The 21,949-nt window shown below is 42.1% G+C and overlaps 1 protein-coding gene across 4 annotated transcripts in view; it reads right to left on the bottom strand.

Moving 5' to 3' along the window:
* Positions 1 to 750: 750 nt before the first annotated feature.
* Positions 751 to 21,949, bottom strand: part of STMND1 (stathmin domain containing 1) — a 35,185-nt gene continuing 13,986 nt past the window's right edge. The window contains exons 3-6 of one of the 4 annotated variants that reach the window (XM_004484779.4): positions 19,065 to 19,219; positions 11,958 to 12,089; positions 10,694 to 10,973; positions 751 to 1,545 (exon numbers count right to left, since the gene is read on the bottom strand). In XM_004484779.4, the coding sequence (XP_004484836.1) occupies positions 10,707 to 10,973; positions 11,958 to 12,089; positions 19,065 to 19,219 (554 nt within the window). In that variant the 3' untranslated portion in view covers positions 751 to 1,545; positions 10,694 to 10,706. The other 3 variants (XM_004484778.4, XM_058285267.2, XM_004484781.4) reach the window with 3 other exon arrangements.

The raw sequence follows: 21,949 nt of genomic DNA, 5'->3' as shown, positions 1-21,949 counted from the left end.
GTGCACTGTGGCTAATTAGACAATTCCACACTGTTTGGTTTCTGAAATATCTAGGGAAGAGATAGAAGAAAAAGGAAGTACATACAGAGGGAAGCGGAATCGGAGGGGAAGCCTGAAGATAACCACACAGGGAGAAAAGAAAAGGAGGCAGGGATGAGGAAAGAGGATTGCCTGGTTATCCTGTAATCGGCCTTCCCGAGCATACACTGTCAATTCTGATATTGTTTCTGCGTACATGTGTTTCCCTCACCCCAAATGGTTTAAACTTTTCTGTAATCAGGTATCCTGTCGTAATCATTACTTAGGCTATGCCGTCCCCACCACTCTCTAGTGTACAGATGAGCAAAGAGTGGATGTTTACTATTGAGATTCGAGTCAGAAGGAACAATCAAGAGCCAAAACGTAATAAAATATGATTTGCCATTAAAAATAAACTGATCAAAGACCAGAGCATGAATAACTTAGAATTAATTGAAAGGACGGTTTACAGCTCAGTCATGCAGCTTTCTCACATCTAATGAAGTTGAAAGCAAATTATTCGAAGCCCTCCCTGATAAATAATTGGCAGAGTGATATAGGAGAGTCTCAGACAAACACAAATCTAGCAGCTCAGGGGGAAAATGGACTGCATATCTTTAGGTCTCTGTAGAAAATTCCTGCTCTACCTTTCTTATGAGAAACTGACATCATGAAAATCATCGACCAAGGATGCAAAATTCAAAATAAGATACTGTCAAATTGAATCAGCATTATTTTTCCTTGTCTGTCCAGCGTCCATTTACCCTTCTTGCTTCTCAAAGGAAAGCAATTTTCTGCAGATGTGCACCATTCCCCAACTTGCCCCAGGGAAACCGATCCCCTCCCCAACTCCAGGGAAAATTTGAATAGCCTAAGGATAGCTCCCCTCCCCCTGCCAATGGGTGAATATTTACACAGTTCAGGCCAGGAGACACTCTCAGGGGCCTCTGGGAAATTTCCTCTTGCTCTTAAGGGAGAGTTTCCTGAAAGGATCACCTTTGTTAAATGGAAATGAGGAAGTCCATGGCCCCAGTTGCAACTGAAAGGCACCCTAGACCCCAAGGAACACCCCCTTAGAACGGAACGGAAGGACAGAAAAACCCGCGTCCTGGTGACAGCGGAGCCCTGGATCAACTAACCACGAACCTGCCTGGTTGTTTGCCTTCTAGGTATTTACAGCAAGGCATTTCTGCGTCTTTTAAACCGGTGTGAGTTAAGTCTTTCATTGTTTTTAGGTGTAAGCATCCGTGTTGGCAAAGATGCTGATAAAATTCATTCCATCCCTAAGCCAGAAGGGAAAAAACAATATGACCATTTTGATATATATTGAAGAAGCATTTTGGGGAAATTCTGAAACCTTTGGTGGGTGAGAGTTTCCCGTTAGGCCATGAAGGGAAACATGCTTCTGTGCCATCACAGAGGGTGCAGACATATTTGGGGGCTGTCGTCATCTGAAGGTGACGCCTCTTCCCCCTCACTCCCAGCTCCAGTCTCTGGGGGGTTCCTGAGCCGAACGTCGGCAGGTGTCTACAGGAAAGCGGAAGGAAAGCAAGGTGGTAGATTAGGTTGGATTCCAGCAAAGCACCAGCATCGGGCTTTCTCTCTCTCCCAGGGGCAGGATGATTGGTGGAGACCAGTTTCAGTGAGCTTGGAATCAAAGTGGGGACTGTTGGGAAGAGGACAGCTTTCAGAGATAAAAGACCTCCTTGGGAGAAATCACCATCAGCCCTAAGAAAATGTGCCTCGTTATCTGGCTTCCACGAAATCAAGAAGGAGCTAAGGAGGTCAGGGAAGTCCTCCAGGCCCCTGAGGCTGGTGAAGTACATGGAGGCCAGTACCTGACAGCCTTCCTCCACGGACATCAAGGGCTGTCAGCCTGAGTTCCTCTAAAGGTTATGCCCCTGAGGTAGCGACTGAGTTCCCTTCTGCTACTTGTGACTGCCGCTCTGAGTGCATGAAAATAATCTTACCTAGGGTACCCCCATCAGACAACCAAAAACAAAGACAAAAACACCTAAGGGAATTCAGCAAGGATAAAGTGATTATAGAACACACAGGGGAGGAAATGAAGCTCCTGGAGGAGACAGACAACAAGTTAGTGAAAATAGAAAGATCAATAAGGGGAGTTATTGCCAACGCAAAAAAGAATTTCTGGAGCTAAAAAAACATAATTTACTAATTAAACAGTTCTATAGGGAAATGGAAAAATAAGAGTTCAGTCTTAAGACCCAAATTATTAGCCTGGAAGAATTTCAAGGGAAGCGGACTTGGTCCAGTGGTTAGGGCATCCGTCTACCACATGGGAGGTCCGCGGTTCAAACCTCAGGCCTCCTTGACCCGTGTGGAGCTGGCCCATGAGCAGTGCTGATGCGCGCAAGGAGTGCCCTGCCACACAGGGGTTTCCCCGCGTAGGGGAGCCCCACACGCAAGGAGTGCGCCCTATAAGGAGAGTCGCCCAGTGCGAAAGAAAGTGCAGCCTGCCCAGGAATGGTGCTGCCCACACGGAGAGCTGACACAGCAAGATGACCCAACAAAAAGAAAACACACATTCCCGTGCCACTGACAACAACAGAAGCGGACAAAGAAGATGCAGCAAATAGACACAGAGAACGGACAACCAGGGTGGGGGGGGAAGGGGAGAGAAAATAAATAAATAAATCTTAAAAATACATATATATATATATATATAGCAAGAGAGAAGACAAAAGACTCATAGAATGTATCTAGGAAACTTAATTTTATAATAGAGCTGCAGAAGAAAGAGAGGCAGGGCTTTAAAAAAATAATGAAAGAAAATTTCTCTAAGTTGAGTAGCTATTGGTGGCCTGCAGATTATCTGATTTCAACACTAGATTGATCAAGTTTAAGAAATACCCATAAAATCCCTGAATTCAGAAAGGAGAAAATCATAAAACCTTTAGGCAAAAAGAACAAGTCACTTCCCGAAGAAAAGCATCAGACTGCCATTGGACTTCTCATATGTAACCCTAGAAGCAGAAGACAATGGAATAAACTCTACAGAACTCTGAGAGAAAAAAACTGCGACCCATGATCCCATTCCCAGCCAAGATATCCTCTTTCACACAGTAAAAGAAATGAATTTGAGAATATGCAAGAATTTAGAGATTATATCCCCTAAGTGCCCTCAAATGAGGACAATACCCCAGGATTCTAAGCAAATCATAAAACAGGGGTTGAGGAAACAGTGATGAGCAATAAAACTTGAGATATTTACAGCTATAAAATATCCATATCTATCTAGCTAAATGAATAAGCATAGACTGTCAGGAAATCTGTACTATATGTGCAAATACAGAATCTTGAGGTGAAAAGCACACCGTATGGATAAGTTAACAGTATAAAACCAAAAGTACTAAATTTTCCCCAAAATCTGGGAGCCAGAGTAGATGACTAAAATCATGCCAAACCTTTCACCTTTGGGGAGAAGTTGGGAGAACAGGGGAAGAGGAAGAAAAAACATATTGGCAGATATTCACTGATCTTATTGAGGTGGTGCTCTCATTTTCTAGGCTTCTTAAAGCATGTGACACTAAATGGTTCTGCTTGAACAGTGGGAATTTATTAGCCTACAGTGTCAAGGCCAAGAAAATATCCAAAATCAAGGCATCATTAAGGTGTTGCTTTCTTCCCAAAGACCTGCTGCCAGCGATCCTCGGCTCCTCTGCCACGTGGCAAGGCACATGGTGGCATCTGCTGGTCCCTCCCTTCTCTTCTGGAGTCCATTGATTTCAGCTTCTTGCTTCTGTGGCTCATTTCCTCTCTCTGAATTTATTCCATTTATAAAGGACTCCAGTAAGACAATAAGACCCATCTCGAGCGAGGTGGCTCACACCTCAACTGAGCAGCCTGACCAAAAGATTCTACTTACAATGTGTCTGTACCCCCAAGAATGGGTCAGATTTAAGAACATGATTTCTGGGGTACAAATAGCTGCAAACCACCACAGGTGAGGTGGGAAAATAGGAATGAGACAGAGTTAACTAGCAGCCACCTCTGGGAAGGCTCAAGCTGGCTGAGTTTCCAGGGATCCTGGGGTTTCCCCAGCCACAACCCCAAGCTTACTCTCCTCTCCTGACTCATACCTGGGAGGGTGCTGCCCACACAAGCCCAGAAATGCTCTTTGATCCTACGGAACAGAAGACATTCATTAGACTGAGCTACGGGAACTTGCCGAGGATTGGACCCTATTTATTATTTTTTTAAAGATTTATTTTTTATTTATTTCTCTCCCCTTCTCCCTCACCCGCCTGTTGTCTGCTCTCTTGTGTCCATTCGCTGTGTGTTCTTCTGTGTCCGCTTGCATTCTCAGTGGCACCGGGAATCTGTGTCTCTTTTTTTTATTGCGTCATCTTGCTGCATCAGCTCTCCGTGTGTGTGGCGCCACTCGTGGGTGGGCCGCACTTTTATCACGGGGTGGCTCTCCCTGTGGGGCGCACTCCTTGTGCTTGGGGTTCCCCTACACGGGGGACACCCCTGTGTGGCACGGCACTCCTTGTGTGCGGTAGCACTGCGCGTAGGCCAGCCCACCACACGGGTCAGGAGGCCTTGGGTTTGAACTCTGGACCTCCTATATAGTAAGCGGATGTTCTATCAGTTGAGCCACATCCACTTCCCAGAACTTACAATGTTTGTATCACTGATAATAAGGTAATGTCTTAATCAAGCCAATATTCCAAGGCCACCTGCCAAGGGCACCGCGTTCTTCCACTGCTGCTCATCGTGAAGCTCTGGAGATGGTAGTCCTTGTAGCTCCTACTTGCAGGGCAGCAACTGTTCACTGTGGGTGAGGACTGAAGTCCAAGCGAGTTCCCTACCTCAGTGGGGCTGGTGATGGTGTGTTCGTGTTGTGGATTCTGGCATGCAGGCTGCACAGATTTCAATACATTTGGAAGGACAAAGCACTGAATAGTCCCTCCTCTGAGAATTCAAACAAATAATGCCAAGTTCTCTGGACTAATCAATGATGTATTGTCACAATATTTTTGTAGAAATGGTAATTCTCCACCATTATCGAATTCTCTGCAACGGTAGATAAAAGAACGAAAATAAAAATTTCCTCTTTATTCAACTTGTGAGATAAAATTTATGACTAATTTAATAAATCAACCTTTTATGTTGTTTATAGAATTATTTATTTACAGTGATTGCTAATATTGCTAAATTGAAAATAACCATTTGCAACAGGGATTGTTTAAAAAATAATAGCAGCATCTTCCAATTTTTGGAATTGCAAATCCCTTTAAACTGCTTTTAAATTAAACATATTTTAAACATTTTGTGATCAAAATATATTAAGGATTGTGTTATAAAATTTCTTTTAAATACAATAGATATAAACAGACTAGATTATTTAGTAAAAACAGCCAATTTAGACAGGGTTTCTTAAGAAATGATGCATTTATACACTAAATTTTTTATTTTAACTTAAACTATTTGTAAATACTTTTATTTAAAAAGTAAAGCCAATGCATGACTGGAATTCTTACATAAACCACTTCCATATAAGCATTATCCATAATTATAATTTTAGTTCCCTGAAATTCACAAAATGATGTAAGTAGCATTCTTCTAAGAGTTTTACAATCTTTTTATTCCTATTCAGATCACACTTTTTTATTTTTTAAAGCTATTCGCCTTTATGGGGTCTTTCCAACTTAGTTGTTGTATCTGGATTGTTGTGGATGCAAAAAAATACCCTTCCATTCACACTCCTTTAAAAATTGGTTTCTCTATTATTTATTCACATCAAACATAGCCAGGACAATAGGTTTACAAGGAAACATTACTGACTTTTGGTAAATATCTTGGTAAATATTCAATTCAACCCTCGGGGCAAGGGTACTTGGGTACCTTCTAGCCTTGAGTTGCAGCTCATTGCAGGCGTTGCTCAGTATATTTAGGGAGCAACTAGAAAGCACAGGACAAACTTAGGTGTGCATCAAAATCACCTGGAAGGCTAGCTTGGCTCCACTCCCAGGTTCTGACTCCGTAGGTCTGGGGTAGGGCCTGAGAATTGCATTTCTAGTTCCCTAGTGATGCAGAACCACTGGCAGTGGCTAATCCAATAAATTGCTAAATGAGGTCAGTTCCACGATAATCCACTGTACAGTCTTGCCCCCACTTACCAAGTGGGTAGGGCTGTTTATTTTAAATGAAGCAGGAAAAAGCATGCATTATAATCATACATTTTGAAATGATATATTTTATTTGGTCTAGGGACTGAATTGTATTAGAGAGGAAATATAGGAATTAATTACTAGAGTTCGAAAAAGGAAACCCTGGCTTTATGACCCTGATGTTTAGAAGGATTGCATTTTGTGCTTAAAATAGTCAACCGCTTTATTTTTATAAAAAGCATTTTCTTGTTTCTACATGACAAGAAAGGTTCAGCTTCTCAACTGCAAACACTTCTCTGCCAATACCACTTTGCAAATGTGGGTGGGCCAATTAAATAGCTAACTTGGCTATAATTGTTACTCTTTTCTCTTTTTCACATGAGCTTTTGAGAGATCAGTGTGCTGAATAAAAGCTGTGATGAAGCGAATGCATCTTTCTGAACAGGAGGCTTGAGGTGGATTTGCAAAACAGGTTGCATCTGACCTTGAGTGCCCATTTGCACTACAGTCTGTCATCTAAGGGCAGTGACTGAGAATAAAAACAAGGCAAAGCTGTGAGCTCGGCAAGGCAATAGTGGCAGCTGCTGCTTTCGGAGGTACTCAGATCACTTTTAACAACAGAAGTGGAAACATATGTTAAGGCTGCCTTTCACTAGGGAAACCCCAGAAGCACAATAGGGAGACTTAACAATGTTACACCATTAACAGAGAAGAGGCATTCCTGGGTGAAGGAAGCCAGTTACAAACCAGCTCATGAAGTTCAATTGCATTTTTGTCAGAAAATGTGTGGAAGGACATACAGCAAAATGGTCATAGCAATTATCTTGGGGGAGGGAAAAATGTTGGATTCCTGGGTGGTTTTTTTCTTCTTATGTTGGTTTTTTTTTTTTTTTTCCTGTATTTCCCATATGAAATAGATGTTGGCTATGCAATTAAAAAATAAAAACATAGTCAGCTATTTTTTTTTTTTGAAAAAGCAAATAAAAATGACACAGAGGACACAATGGCCATCCTCTAGTGTTTCTTTTAAAACAATGCTCTTTATTGACCTGTTTGGTTCCACTATGTATATAAAACATAAGATCTCTAACTTGGCCATGAGTTAGAATACACACCGCTAGAATGTGGTATTCTCCACATTTACCCCTTCAAAATACTAGATGTTTACTGATAATGAAACAACAAACCAAGAAGAAATAGGCAGAGTCATACATTACTGGTAATCACTCTAGCAATACTCTCTGATAAATTCTACTTTTGTCCATGTGGGTACAAAATTACTTTCACTAACTTAAGAATCTTAACACCGACATTTATTTTAAAATACATATATAAAATATATTTACATATATGTCATTTGAAATACAAGTTATCCACAAGATTTTTTCTCCTAAAACTAGAGGATTACTATGTATCCAAGTGCCTCCTATTAGGTAAACAAGGTCCTCTTTCACCAGCAAAACAATTCAGGCATTTTTCGGTTGCCCCCAATTAAGGCAATTATAGAGTGGTTTATGTAATCTTGTCTTCTCTGGCTCATGATTCTTGGCTCATAATTGATAGTTTTTGGAGGTTGCTGTTTGATTTTAGTAGAAATACCTTGGTGGTGGTTCAAAACTTGATATTGTAAGAAGTAGAAAACCAATTACATAATTTCAACACATAAACTTAATATTACCCCAGCGGCTCTAATTTAGAAATTTCAGTCTTTATTTTCAGTTACTCTTCTACGTAAATGCTTTTTTAAAAAAAGAATGATAGTCATGGAAAATATCAATTTACTTGGGATTTTTTAAAAATGTTGCAGAGTTGGAGTTGAAAACATTCTGGAGGCCGAGTAAGATGCAAATACTACCTCCATCCCTGGTTGAAGCAGCCAGAGGCTGTGTGGCTTGGGGAAGTTGCAGAGAGTCTCTGACCTCGTTTCCTTGGCTCTAAACCCCGGATGGTTTTTGTGAGTAGTAATATATTTAGAGCTTCAGAGTAGCTCCTTGAACACAGGAGCTGTCAATTTTAATCCCCATTCTGTTAAAGTGGGCGGTATCACTCCGATAGCATACAGATTATATAGCACACAGATTATCGTTTGGGATGTGTTACTCTTCTGTGCGTTCGTCTCTCTCTCCCTGTAGCTGGCTTTTCAAGCCAGGGTATCAGTGATTGTGTTACATCTATATTGCAGCTACCTTAACTCAGCAAACAGGCTGCCCAAGCAACTGTAAATAACAAAGGCAACTGCATAAGAGTTCAAGAAAAAGCATTTCAGTACTTATCACATTTGGGAATTTAATTTACAACAATTACCATACATTTGTGTGCCAAGTATTTTTTGTCCCTTACATTTCATTCGCAGAACTCTGAATGATACCTTGTGCCATCGTTTTCTCTCCTGTAATATCTCATACGATTGGCACACGCTACCCCAGAAAAACCTTGGGGTGGGCGAATACCCATGTTACCCACATGGGATTTTTTTTTTCCTAAGGAGGTACTGGAGATTGAACCCAGGACCTTGGACATGGGAAGCAGGCACTCAACCCCTGAGCTACATCCACTCCCCTTGCATGGGATTTTATATAAATAATATGCTATGAATGTTATGACATATTTTAGCACTTTTGAACATATTTCATTTGCTACAACTCTGTCAAGATGGCTGGCCGAGGTAAACATATAATGAAATTGAGACACAGAGGGCTTCCCAAGGTCACGCGGTGGAAAGTGGGCTCTGACTCTCCAAGTTTGGTTCTGGAATGAGCTTCTGCCCCCAGGCCACACTTCACTGTTCCCAGGCATCCCTCACCCTTCAGGCTAGACTAGAGGAACTCAAGGCGCCCACTTCTGAACCCCCAAAGGGAATGTATAAATGTGGGGTGCTGAGTTGTCCTCGGGTCATCTTGGTGCTGCCTCCAGCCCTGGTTTCCATCTTCTTGCTCCGTCCTCCCGCCCTAGGGGGTGTAAGAGGTGTTGATGACCCGGGAAACAAATACCAGCACAACACTCGTGCGCCATCCACTTTCCAAAGAACAAAACACACACCCAAGATCAAAACCGACCTGCTGGACCTGAACGTTTCTAGTGGCCAAGGTGGGTCCTAACAGACAATCGCTGTATGGGGTGGTAGGGGCAACGACGAGGTGTCTAACGTGCCAAAAGGGCACGTCTAAGAGGGAGCGCTGACCCAGGTCTGGGGCTGAGGGACGTCTCGCCAGAGGAAGGGAGGTCTGAGTTCAGACAAGAAGGGGCTGGCCAAGTAAATTTGCAAAAAAAGGAGATGGGGACAGCACGTGCAAAGGCCCAGAGGCCAGGGAGAGAGTGCTGGGTTAGAGGAACTGAAAGACGTTCAGAATGGGGGGACCCTTATCATCGTGCAAGGGGGTCTGCACAAAAGGGCAGCTACAAAAGGCTGTTGGGGAAGCTCCAGAGGCTGTCTCCCTACTTCAGATGAGCCATGGGGGAGTGGACTAAACTAGGTAGACAGGGGAAGCACGGGAGTGGATGCAGGCATTAGAGGGTCAACTCTCAGGCCCCGATAACTGATTGGACGGGGTGGTGAGGGAGAGGGCGGGACGGTCTAATTCCAATAAGGGAGGCCAGTGGGGAAGCAAGACCCCCGCAGTGGGACGTGCGGAAGGACCGGCAAGGAGTAAGCATAGCCAAGGAGCAGAAGCAAGAGGGAAAGGGCTTCACTCGGCACAAACACATTAAAACCGGCTGGACCCCTCTTGATATAGATGTGGAGTGGACACAACCATTCTAGGGTCCACAGGATGGAGGAATAGAGTAAGGATTAGAGTGGACTTACTGATATTCTATTCATGAACTATTGTGATTAGTAATCGAAGAAAATGTGGCCTTGGTGTGGAGAAAGTGGCCATGGTGGCTGCTGGGGGTAGGGAGTGGGAGGAAGAGATGGGATGTGGGGGCATTTTGGGGACTTGGAGTTGTCCTGGGTGATGCTGCAGGGACAGTTACCGGACATTGTATGTCCTCCCATGGCCCACTGGGTGGACTGGGGGAGAGTGTGGGCTATGGTGTGGACCACTGAGCATGAGGTGCAGCGGTGCTCAGAGATGTATTCACCAAGTGCAATGAATATCTCATGATGATGGAGGAGGTTGTTGCTATGGGGGGAGGAGTGGGGTGAGGGGGATGGGGGGAGGAGTGGGGTGAGGGGGGTGGGGGGTATATGGACACCTCATATTTTTTTAATGTAATATTTTAAAAATTTAAAAAAAAATTTTAAAAACCGGCTGGAAGGGCCTCCTAAAAGTAAAGACGTTTTCCCAATATTTGAAGCCACACCGAAGGAGAGTGCCAATCTTATAATATTTACACGGGTCAAATCTTTTTTTTTTTTTTTTAACCTAATATTCATTTAATTTACTCCACTGACCTCCAGCCCAGGCCACTCAGGCAAGCATCGCTAAGCGCAAGGAAGGGGCGCAATGGGGTGACATCAGTCAGTCAAAGTAAAACCTGGGGCATGTCAAGAACATCAGGCCCGGGGAGAGGAGGTGCATTATTACTCAATTCACCTGAAACGGCTTATTAGAAGGTGTCGTCTGCTTGGTTGTAGGCCACGTCTGACTCCACGACCCCGATATCTTCGTAATTGTGGTTTAGGTCATCTGAGGCTGCATCGCTGTGGCTCTTCTTCCTTTTCAGTGGCTTTCCTCCCTGCAGGTCCAGAGGTCCACCCTCGGCAGAAGGCGCAGCTTCAGGTCCAAAGGGAACCTCAGCCCCAGGATCCGAGCGGTTGGCTGGGGACAGAAGCCGATCGCTCCGGAGCCTTTTTCTTATTTCTTCTTCTTTCATCTGAAAAGGATTAAAAAATGGAAAGCGGGCTGCGTAACTTTCTACGGAGTCTCCTTACCTTTGCGTGTAACCCACATGTATGGCTTTTCCTCTTCCATCCTTCGTCATTTAACAAACATTCGCTGGGAACCTGCTATTGAAGGAGAGAGAGGCAGGCCCTGCCCTCCTGAAGCCTGTAGTCTAGTCCCTGTGCTCCTGTCGTCTGGTCCCTGCTCTCCCACCGATTAGAAGTGAAGACCACCAGCCCGAGCTGCGCCAGGGGCACACGTGCAGAGGCTTCTGGGATTGTCAGGAGCTCTGCAGTGCCTCCTCTCCACTCCCGCCCCATCCCGTTCAAGCTTGCCTTTTTTTCTCATGACGAGAACCCTGTAAGCGGCTTAACTCTGAGAACTGGGTCTTGTTTACCTTGGCTATATGGTGAAGCTGTAATCCAGCCAACTTCAAGATATTACTTTATTCCTTTACAACACAGAGAATTTTTAAAAATCTAAGCAGACAACATAAGAAACATACCGGTTATTAAAATCATGAATACAAATCTATGCAGTTAAGGCTGCTGACAGGAAAGGTCTGGAAGGGCATAGTTTAGCAGGCAGCAAGGGCTTCTCAAACCTAGCGCACCTGAACGTATGGGGGCCCTGTAGGACGTTGTGCATGTTTGCTTTGTAGGTTCACAAATTTTACTATACAGTTAATTGTTTATGTATGTTCATGTATAAATGATATAAAGATAATAACAATCAGATCGGGTAGGGGAAAACTACTTTGCTTAGTAGTAATATTTTGACAATGCCCTTTAATCATTAGTTAAAAAAGTTTGAAAACAGTGCAAGTTACTGGTGGTAGGGTGAGATGTTCTATAGGTTTGATGTTATGTACGTTTGGTTTGTAAGTTCACAACTATTATACACTTATTGTTCATGTATGTTTATGTATGACTGATATATTTCAATAAATTTAAAAAAAAAAAGGAGGCTCACGGACCTTCCGGCGCCCCTCGGCAGCCTGCATCTTCTCGTCTAGGTCCTTCCTGGTGAAATCCTTTACTTCCTTTTTGATTTTCAGTTTTTTCAGTCTGGCTGGGGGCTTTCTTAATGGCTTCTCAGTCGTGTTCACCTAGAGAAAGACACTTTTTTTTTAAAGTGGAGAAAGAAGTATTCATTGGCAGAGAGGAAAGGGGTAGAAGAACCAGTGTAAAACGTTAATCCTAAATAGCTGAACTTTCTAATAGCTGATGAAAGCAGCTACACCAGTGTGAAAGCTGGCAGCAACAGACTTAAATCCTAAAGACAAAATCTTGTAGTGCTTAGAAAAAAGCTGGCTGTTTATTACAGAGAATGCACCAAGGATGCAAAGATGCTTTGCAGCTAGATGGAAGAGCACTCAGAGGAAGAAGAGAAAATCTTGAGAATAAATACAAGATGGGGAAAAAAGACGGCGAATGAGCAATGGATTTGTAGTTCCAGGTAAAAAGTTAAACCTGCTGCTTTTATAATAATTTAGAAGCTGCAACTTACTTTCATTTGGGACAGAGAATTGTTTTTCCTACTTTTGACTTTCGGTCTGATGGAGAAGAACTCTCTGCTGGGTGATGGGGTGGATAATTTACAAGGGTTTGCATGACAGCTGAAAAATTCCCTTTATTTTTTTTATTTTTTTTATTTTTATTTATTTATTTTATTGACTTTGTAATAATATTACATTAAAAATATATATATATATGAGGTCCCATTGAACCCTACCACCCCCACCCCACCTCTCCCCCACCCCCAGCAACACTCCTTCCCATCATCATGACACATCCATTGCATTTGGCAAGTACATCTTTGGGCACCTCTGCACCTCATGGTCAATGGTCCACATCATGGCCCATACTCTCCCCAATTCCATCCAGTGGGCCCTGGGAGGATCTACAATGTCCAGTGATTGCCCCTGAAGCACCATCCAGGGCAGCTCCATGTCCCAAAGACGCCTCCACTTCTCATCTCTTCCTGCCTTTCTCCATACCCATCAGCCATCATGTCCACTTTTCTCAATCCAATGCCACCTTTTCTATGTGGACATTGGATTGGTTGTGTCCATTGCACCTCTATGTCAAGAGGAGGCTCAGATTCCACATGGATGCTGGATGCAATCCTCCCACTTTCAGTTGTAATCACTCTAGGCTCCATGGTGTGGTGGTTGTCCTTCTTCAACTCCATCTTAGCTGAGTGTGGTGAGCCCAATAAGTCAGATTGTAGGTGCTGGAGTCTGTTGAGGCTCAGGACCTGGCTATCACATTGTCAGTCCAGAGATTCAAATCCCCTAAATATATCTTAAACCCCGACACTAACTGCACCTCCAGCACATTAGCATGAAAGTCTTATGAAGAGAGATCCCATCTGAGTCCAGATTCATCACACATAAACACCAGTTCCAAAGAGGGGCCATCTGCCCTGGTAGTTAACCCCATCGGCCATGACCATAACTCCCATGGGTCTCTTTAGCCCTCAAAGGAACCAATATCTGGGGGTTGTATCTGCTTTATCTGTCTCTCTGACTCTGCTCAGTTGTGCATAAGGGCAATCCTTCTGACAGCCTCCAGACTCTTTTTTTAGAGACTCGTAGCCATATAAACTCATTTCTCCTTTCCATTTCCCCCTTACATTAGGTCAAACAGCATTTTAAAGTCATGTTATTTTATGTAGACAGGGATATTCCGCTGATCCGCGTTGAACCTTCCGTATAAGGTCAGAAAAATTCCCTTTTTATATGATCGACTACCCTTTAAACAGCTCAGTGCAGTAAAAATGTCTTGTTATAATTTCTACTTATGAAAAAAGTAGAATTGTAGAGGGTTTATGAAGAACGTTTTAATCTCCATGTTTTTCTTTTTCAAAACTAGTTTTTATAGTTTCCTAATCCTGTTTAGCCACTCTCAGAATGTGAAGTGCTAATCTCACGCTTCAGCCGAGGCTTTAAGTCTGCACTGTTTTCCCAGGCACCCTTTAGCATAGGTATTTATAGACATATATATATGCACGCAAGTACCTCTGCATGTTAACACAAACAAGGATATTCCATACACACTGCTGTGCAGTTTGCTTTTCTCGTTTGAATATGGACCTCTTTTTAGGTCAGTATATGCAGATTTATTATGACTGGGGAAACTCTGAATGAACTTTAGATCTTTGTGATACAAAGCACTGATTATTGTTCTAGATAATTTCTCTAAAGACTTTTTTCAAAGACAAAGGAGCTATTGATATTATTCTCATTTCTAAAAGACTGTGTCTTCGGGCTAAATGCTGCGGGTACTAATAAATCACACAGACAAAGAGGGGCAGGCTAGCATAGTAAAAAAAGGTACCACATCTGGTCTTGGGCAGACGGGGGCTTGGATCCTTGCTGGGCCAGGTGTGATTTTGCCGGAGTCCTTCAGCTCTGCAGCCTTAGCGTCCTCATTTGTCAAACAGGTTTAATAATAGGGATTTCACCATCTTGTTGGAAACAAAAGTACTACAACTCTACTGCCTCTTTCTCACCATATTATATACAGTATAGAGTAGCCACATGCATCCATGCATATGTATATTTAGCCTCAAATGGTAGCAAGTTGTCACTCAATGAAAGCCATGACTTTTTCCGTGACAGCACACAAATCATAAAGAGGACACAGCATTTGTCACCAAGAGGAGGCATGAGCATCCAGCGCGTACTGGACCAGGAGGCAGTGGCTGGCCTCTTCCCTGGACTCTACCCCTAGAGAGTAGGCTCCTCTTTGGACTCAGCTTTCTCAGCTGGAAACAATGAGGACGGAGCCTTCTGAGGTCCCCTCTGACTTTAAAATCTACGATGCTCAGACTTTTCAAGGAAAAGCATTTATGGACGTTTTGGCTCAGTTACAGCCGGAGAATTTTTTTCCATTTGTGAAAACCCTGGATGTCTGCCAGGGCAGGTTTTATTTTCCCACTATTGTCTTCTTTTTATGACAATTGGCTCTCAGGCTTCCTGCTGGCAAAAGCCATCTGCTAAAACAAGCGCCACTCTGGGGTGGCGCAACGACAGGTACCGTGAAAGCAGGATGGAAATGGCCTTTTAGGGATGTCCACTCACAGGGGCTCCAAGGAAATTAAACAGTAATCCAGGGTCCAAAAAAGAAAGCCCAGCTGGACTTTACAAGAGGGGCCTGCACCTGGACTAAAATCGTGAGGTCAATAATAGAGAAACTTGGGATTTTCCGGTCTGGGTAGACTCTTCCTGTGACTTTATCTCAGAATGATGCCTACGAAATCATGTTCTTCCTCCACCTTCCTGGAAGTTCATTCTACCCACGCAGCCTTCTTCCTCTCTTGTGTTTGGCATTTTAACTAAAAGACCTGAAATCCCTGCAGGAAGATACCTGTATTCTTTACCACTGAGTTCCATGAAGTTAGGCGTTCTCAACTCTTAGCACTTAGAAATGAGCAATAACAATGATCCCCTTATCCTTAGAGAGGTGCTACCTGTAGAAATCTTTTTTAAAAATCAAAAAGTGCAGTTGTATTGCGCTTCCCCAGTACAATTGTTTTCTTTAAGATACTATCAGGGGGCTGCCATGGCCAATGAGGCGTGATAAGATGTGGGTCACGTTTCCAACCACCCTAGATTTGACAGACTCCTGAGAGCTGTCCTAATTAACTGTTGACCTTGGGTTGAACCTGCCTTGGTTTAGGCTCCCTCACTGGAGCCTTGTGCTGAGAATGGCCGTGGGCCAAAGCTTATCCGCAGAGAGTGGCTCAGTCCTGCTCTGCCACTTGGAGACCTCCTGGGAAGGTGACTCTGAGCCTTACCTGGCATTGTTTAACCTTACCGCAGTCAACTTCCTCCTCCTCTAAGGCCTCCCCAAGAGTTTCAGCAAATAACGTTAGAGGCTCTTATGCAATGTGAATACCCGAGAAGTTGCAAGGAGACGGGGATAAACTCTGAGTGACAGGCGGGCCCAATAGCAGCTACACAGAGCTTTGTGGAGGGAGAACCTCGGTGTGCAAAGAGCCTGAGAGAAATGAGTTTGGGATATAGCACACCTGAACTGGATAAATGGGAGCTAGGCACCTCCCTCTCAAGAGATCCATGCTAATCTCCCACACACATACTGGTATGTTGCACGTACAACCAATACACAGGTACACCCAATACACAGGTACAACACAGCCATTTAAATCTCATTAGGACATTTAAAAATACACTGAGTTACGTAATCTTACAGGTTGCTTCTTAATATTTTACTTCTACGTCATTTTAATCCTTTTTGAGTATGCATAAAATCTACTAGTATGGATATGCTTGAACACTGGTTATCTAGAGGGCATTATGAAATTGCTTTAGTACTTGCCAGCAAGAAAATTATAAAAATCAAGAAAAAAAAGACAAAAGAGGCCCCTGCATGGACATAGATACTCCCATGGACTTTTAGAGACCGGTTTACAGGGGATACCCCTGATGCAGAGGGGAAAGCAGGACTAATTTTTCAGCATCTTTTATTATATTCACTCTAATTGATAATTAAAGAAGATAAAGCTAAGAAGGTCTATGTGTAAAATTCCCTTGTATTTAAGAATACTGTAAGATCTACATAAGCCTTATTTTTAAAGTATTCTCTCATGTATTATTCAATTTATTGCCACAGAAAAAAATTTAGTTTACTCTTATGGGAATAAAGAAATAGTGTTTACATGTCTGATCAGATTCATCACATTTCTGTAACTGCTGGCATTATATTCTTTTATTATTTTTTTACCATCTGCTTTTTATTTCCCTTGACTCTTTGATTTATTTTTTAGCCAATTACATCTGGGTTTTTTCCCCCCTCTTAAGAAATGCTAAGCATCAGATAGGTAAAAGCATTCACTGTCTACTATTTCCATTTTCAGTGCTGGCTTTCCGCTCAGTCTTTCAATATTTATTCTCATCGTTTTACATTGGCCTCATGACGTTTCCCAAAATACGCAAAACCCCTGGTGTCTCAGCTACACCTGAACTGCAGGAGGCTTTTGCCAGGTCGCTGAGCAATTATACCCTTCTTTATTCACACACCCTTCCTGGGTCTAAGCTTAGTCCCTATATCTGAAATGTTACACGAATATGTTAGAGCGCTCTTCCACAATGCATGGGGGCCCCAAGTTTCAGAAGCTTTAAATTTAACCCTCCAGAGCGTTCTACCGAATTTAGGCGCCTTATGTTTGTTGGGGTTCTTGGCCTGCACTGCACACGCGAATCACCTGGGGAGCTTTCAGAGGCGCTACGTCAGGCCCCTCTCGCAGGCAGTGGTGCAAGGCGGGGCCTGGCCCCCGAAGGTTTTGCAAGCTCCCCAGGTGCTTCCAATGTGCTCCAGGTGAGGAACCACCGTCTGGGGGAGGAGAACAGCTTTGTGCTGCTGCCCTGGTCGGCTGTGACATCTTGGCCCAATACCAAAGGGTGGCTGTGGCAGCGGTAGAATTGTGTTATCCTTCCCTAACTCCGCAAGCCTTTCACATTTCAACCCATCAGAGAGCACGCCAGCAGCCTTTCCAGCAACGATTCCATAGGATCTGAAAATCGTCTTCCTCTTGGTTCGCTTAATGCTGTTATTGAAAGTCCAGGCCATAGTTTCCAGTTTTTAATAGGCACGTTTCTTTGACAATGCCGCTCATTAATGAAGCTTCCTGTGCCTGCGCAGGTCTGAGTCTGAACGGACTCATTCAAGCCTGCAATTTGCTTCAATGAAAGATGTTTTAAGTTATTCCCAGGGCATCACCACCAACACGTCTCTAATGGGGCATTCCTTAGCTGCCGGGTGTTTCCACCACCTCCTGTCTTTTCCTTTTGACACATCTTTTTTCTGACCCCCAGAGACCTCCCTATGGCTAGATAATCTCCCTTCACCCGCTCTGTGCTGGAGGGCCGTCTTTCCCCAATACCTTCCAATAAGATAAGGTACTTCAGAAAGCCTGGCCTCATGAGAGTGCTGTGCAACCCTCAGTGGCTGTGAGGTTGACCTTACCTTTTCCACTATAGCATCCATTTCTTTTAGCTTTTCTCTTTCCCTCTCCATCCTTGACCTCTAGTTTCTCAAAAAAAAAAAAAAAAAAAAAAAAAGCCCCTTTGGCTTTTATTGATAAGTTCTCAACATCTGCCTCCCAACACCCCCAGAACAGTACCTTTATTCAAACATTATGTGACTTTGTCTAGATGGCAAATTGGATTTAAATAATGACTGTTTTCCCTAAAAGAGGGATAGGCAACCATCGAGGAGCCTTTGATGTAAATTTTGATCTCTATTCCCACCACTTCTGTTTCTTTTCTTTTTCATTTGTTTTCTCCCAATTTCTTTTCCTTGTTCTTTCTTCTTTCACCTCTTCAGCCTATTCTTCAGGTCTGCTAGGATGTCATTGGGGTGCCCCACTGATGGCCCTCAAGGCTTAGAAAAATCCCCAACCCCCAAACAAATTACAACAAATAAAACAACCTCCAAACAGGTTAATATAGAACTTCCTAAAAAACATTAAAACTCCAAAGTTTTGCCACAGCCAGCTGGAATCAAAGTAAAAATATTACTCAAGCTAAGGAAAAACAGTGGCAGATTAGTCAAGATGAATCAACAAAGAAAAATAATAGCATAATTTATTTATTTCCTCAGTTTTTATTTTAATGTGTGTGTATGTATGTATACATGTATAAACATATCTGTTTTAGCTTTGGCATTTAGGATTGCTTTCTTATTGAATAAACTAGACTTCCTTTATATCTCCAGTGCTCTGGTACAATGCCTAGTACTTCATAAAATTGTTCTTAATAAAAGTGGCTGAAATAAGGCAATTACTGAAAGCAAGTTATGAAATGAAAGGAGCTTTTGCCTCAAAGTTAGTAAAACAACATATGTTTTATTGGATTCATTAAGCATTAATAATTAGGATCATAATTATTAATGATTTAGTTGAGAAAGATATGTGTGGGGCATGGAGGAATTTATGTGAAAAAAAGACTGGTTTAGATAAACGTAACGCTAAAATACATGTGCTGGAAAAAAGACTCATCAATCATTCCTATTACTACATTCAACTAAAAGCTAATGTTTATTACAAAATTACTTGCCATGACGTCATAGGATTCTCCATGTCTAAATACTTTACTGTGGCTTTGTATTATTCCTTGAACAATCAGCTCCTCCATGATATCTGATGACTTTTGCCGCTCTCGGATCTCTAGATATGGGGGTTTACTGATTAATCCATTGGTCATGAGGTCTTCTAAAGGAAAAGAAGAAAAAAGGGCAAAATTTAAGCATGAAGGTTTTATCAATCAAATGCTAAATGGATGCCTTATTAATCATGCCATTTAATTAAATCTTAATTCTCACCACTCCTACTAAAGATCTGTTTTGATTCTAACTCTCTATAATCTTTTGAAGTTCATGTTCTTGATGTTCTTACAGAGAATACACACAAACATAATACACTGTTTCCTTAGCAGGTTGCATATTAACATAACAAAAGCCTTTCATGTGCTGCTGTGTACTACTCTTTTGGTTGTTGTAACAACACTTATACACTTGGGCATGAAGACATGGATTCTGTGCACTAATTATGGAGCTAAACCACAGCTAAGAATGAGATATTCTTTCCGTAACTCTTCTGAGTTGCAGTTTGGTTTCTATGCTTTGTATACAGAGGATAAACAGCGTGATGTTGCCAAGAGATGTCTAGTTTTGCAATCCTGAGTTTACGACTTCACCATCTGCTAAATCTGCGTAAGTAAAACTAGGCCTTTTGAAAGAAGTCTTTGGACCAAATCACTGTTGGAGTAGAATGATATCAACTAGATTTTCAGAAGTGATTTTAAAAGTTAGCACTGAAACCATCTGCCCCATTAAGAGAATCCCCCTCCCCCAATTACAAATCACTCAATTATGTAAAGAAGCAAACCAACAGCCATTTTTACCATGCTGCATTCTGAAATTAAGGTGACTGATTTGTGGAGGCAAATACAGTTTTGCTTTTCTTGTCAGTGATGACACAACACAGAATCCTTGTCTATACTGAAAACATCAGGAAGTTCCAATAGTAGCCAAGTATATTCCACTTAGTGGATGGAGTCTTTTAATGAAAGTGTCTAATCTCACTGGCTAAGAAAGACAACTTCCATGAATTTGTGGGGGGAAGATAGGAAAAAAAAAAAAAAACCCATACAATTAGATGTTTCTCACTTGAGACTATTAACCTACCTGTTGCAAAGATTTCCTTAATTGATCACTGGAAGCAACTCCAACAAATTCCCTCCTACCATATTACCTACCATGCTTGTGTGTGAAATAGAGCAAAACCTCATTTTAAAGTACTCTGTTTGGTTTGACATGTTCAGTAGCTTACCTATACAGAGATCCCTGGAATATGTCAGTCATTTCAACTTATTTTTGTGATTTCTTGGGACACTGGATATTGGGGAATATTTAAAAATAACAATGTGCTTCTTTCTGATTATAAAAGTAATACGTGCTCACTGTAGAAAACTTAGAAAAATATAGAAAAGAATGGAAAAAGAAAATAAAAATGCCCATACTTTCACGTTAATATATAAAATTTTATTTTTGTAAATTTATTGCACATACGGTATTGTTTCCCATGTAGTTATCATATATATTAGCATTTTCTCCTGCCTTTAAAAATTCTTCATAAGTGAAAAAATGAACTCATGCAAGAAAACAAGGGTGAATTTCACCTTAGCCTTTGTGTAGGAAAAGGTTTTCTAACTAATTCAGATTCAATTAAAGAAAAGATTGATACATTTTATTACATTAAACAAAAAGCTTTTGCTTGGCTGTATATATCTAAAATTAAAGTCAAAGATATCATGTACCTCCTATTTGGAAGTGCTAAAGTCACAATATCATCTTGGGTATTCTTGCCAAAAATGCATAATCTGAACCAACCATGAAGAATTATCAGATGAATCCAGACTGAGAAACATTCTACAAAATAAATGGCCTAGAATTTCCAGATATATCAAGGTCATCATAAAGACAAGGGAAATTGAGGAATTGCTCCAGAAAAAAGGAAACTAAAGCCAACTGACAAATTAAATGTGACTTTGGATGAGACCCTGAATCGAAAATTTATTTATAAAGGACATTGTTGAGACCATTGACAAAATCTGAATATGGCCCACAGATTAGATAATAGAATTGCATTAACGTTAATTTCCTGATTTTGTACTGTGATCATGCAAAGAATATCCTTGTTTAGGGTAAGGTAGCATTATGTCTGTAGCTTTCAAAAAAAAAATTATGTACTTGTCTATGGAAAAGAGAGAGTGAAAGGAGGAGGAAGAAGGGAGAGAGACTAATAATGCAAACATGATAATAGGTTTAACATCTGGGGAACCTGGGTGAAAGAATATAGGCCTTCCTTGCTTTATTTGAATTTTTTGTAAATCTGGAATTATTCAAAATGTTGTAAAAAGGAGAAAGCAAACACTTGGGAAATGTTGTGAATGCTAAGCAGACTTAAGATTCGTAACAAGCACCTTCTGTGGCTGTGAAGGGCGGGGATGCTCAAAAGAGGAGACTAAGAATTGGGAGGTGGAAGAGAAACCGGGTGAAAATAAATATAAAGTCCAGGGCACTAGAGTTTACTCATTTCTATGGCAAGATCCTTCCCGAAAACTAATTCGCGCTGCGTGTTGGACAGACCTAGTTTGATGGTCCATCATCTGGGTCCCCCCACCCCTCGCCACGCTCTCCTCTCTCAGCGCTTCTCCTGCTGCCTGGCCCCTTCCTCCTACCGCCTTAAACAGCAAACACCAGGCAAGAAGGACCCTCTGTTAACCAAATAGTTATTCAGCACCTGGTTGTAGTCAGGAACAGAGTTACACCAACAGAATTACCAGAGAGAGAGGAACAAGTGTGCCTGCTGGCCAGCCCGCAGCAGAGAGGAAGGGGCTAGCCTCATGACATTGCCCTAACTCCCACCTTGTCCCCAGAG

The sequence above is a fragment of the Dasypus novemcinctus genome, chromosome 22 (genome assembly GCF_030445035.2).
Source record: "Dasypus novemcinctus isolate mDasNov1 chromosome 22, mDasNov1.1.hap2, whole genome shotgun sequence".
In the NCBI taxonomy this organism is placed as follows: Eukaryota; Metazoa; Chordata; class Mammalia; order Cingulata; family Dasypodidae; genus Dasypus; species Dasypus novemcinctus.
Note: the sequence above shows the minus strand (reverse complement) of the source record. Positions and strands in the feature narration are given on the sequence as shown.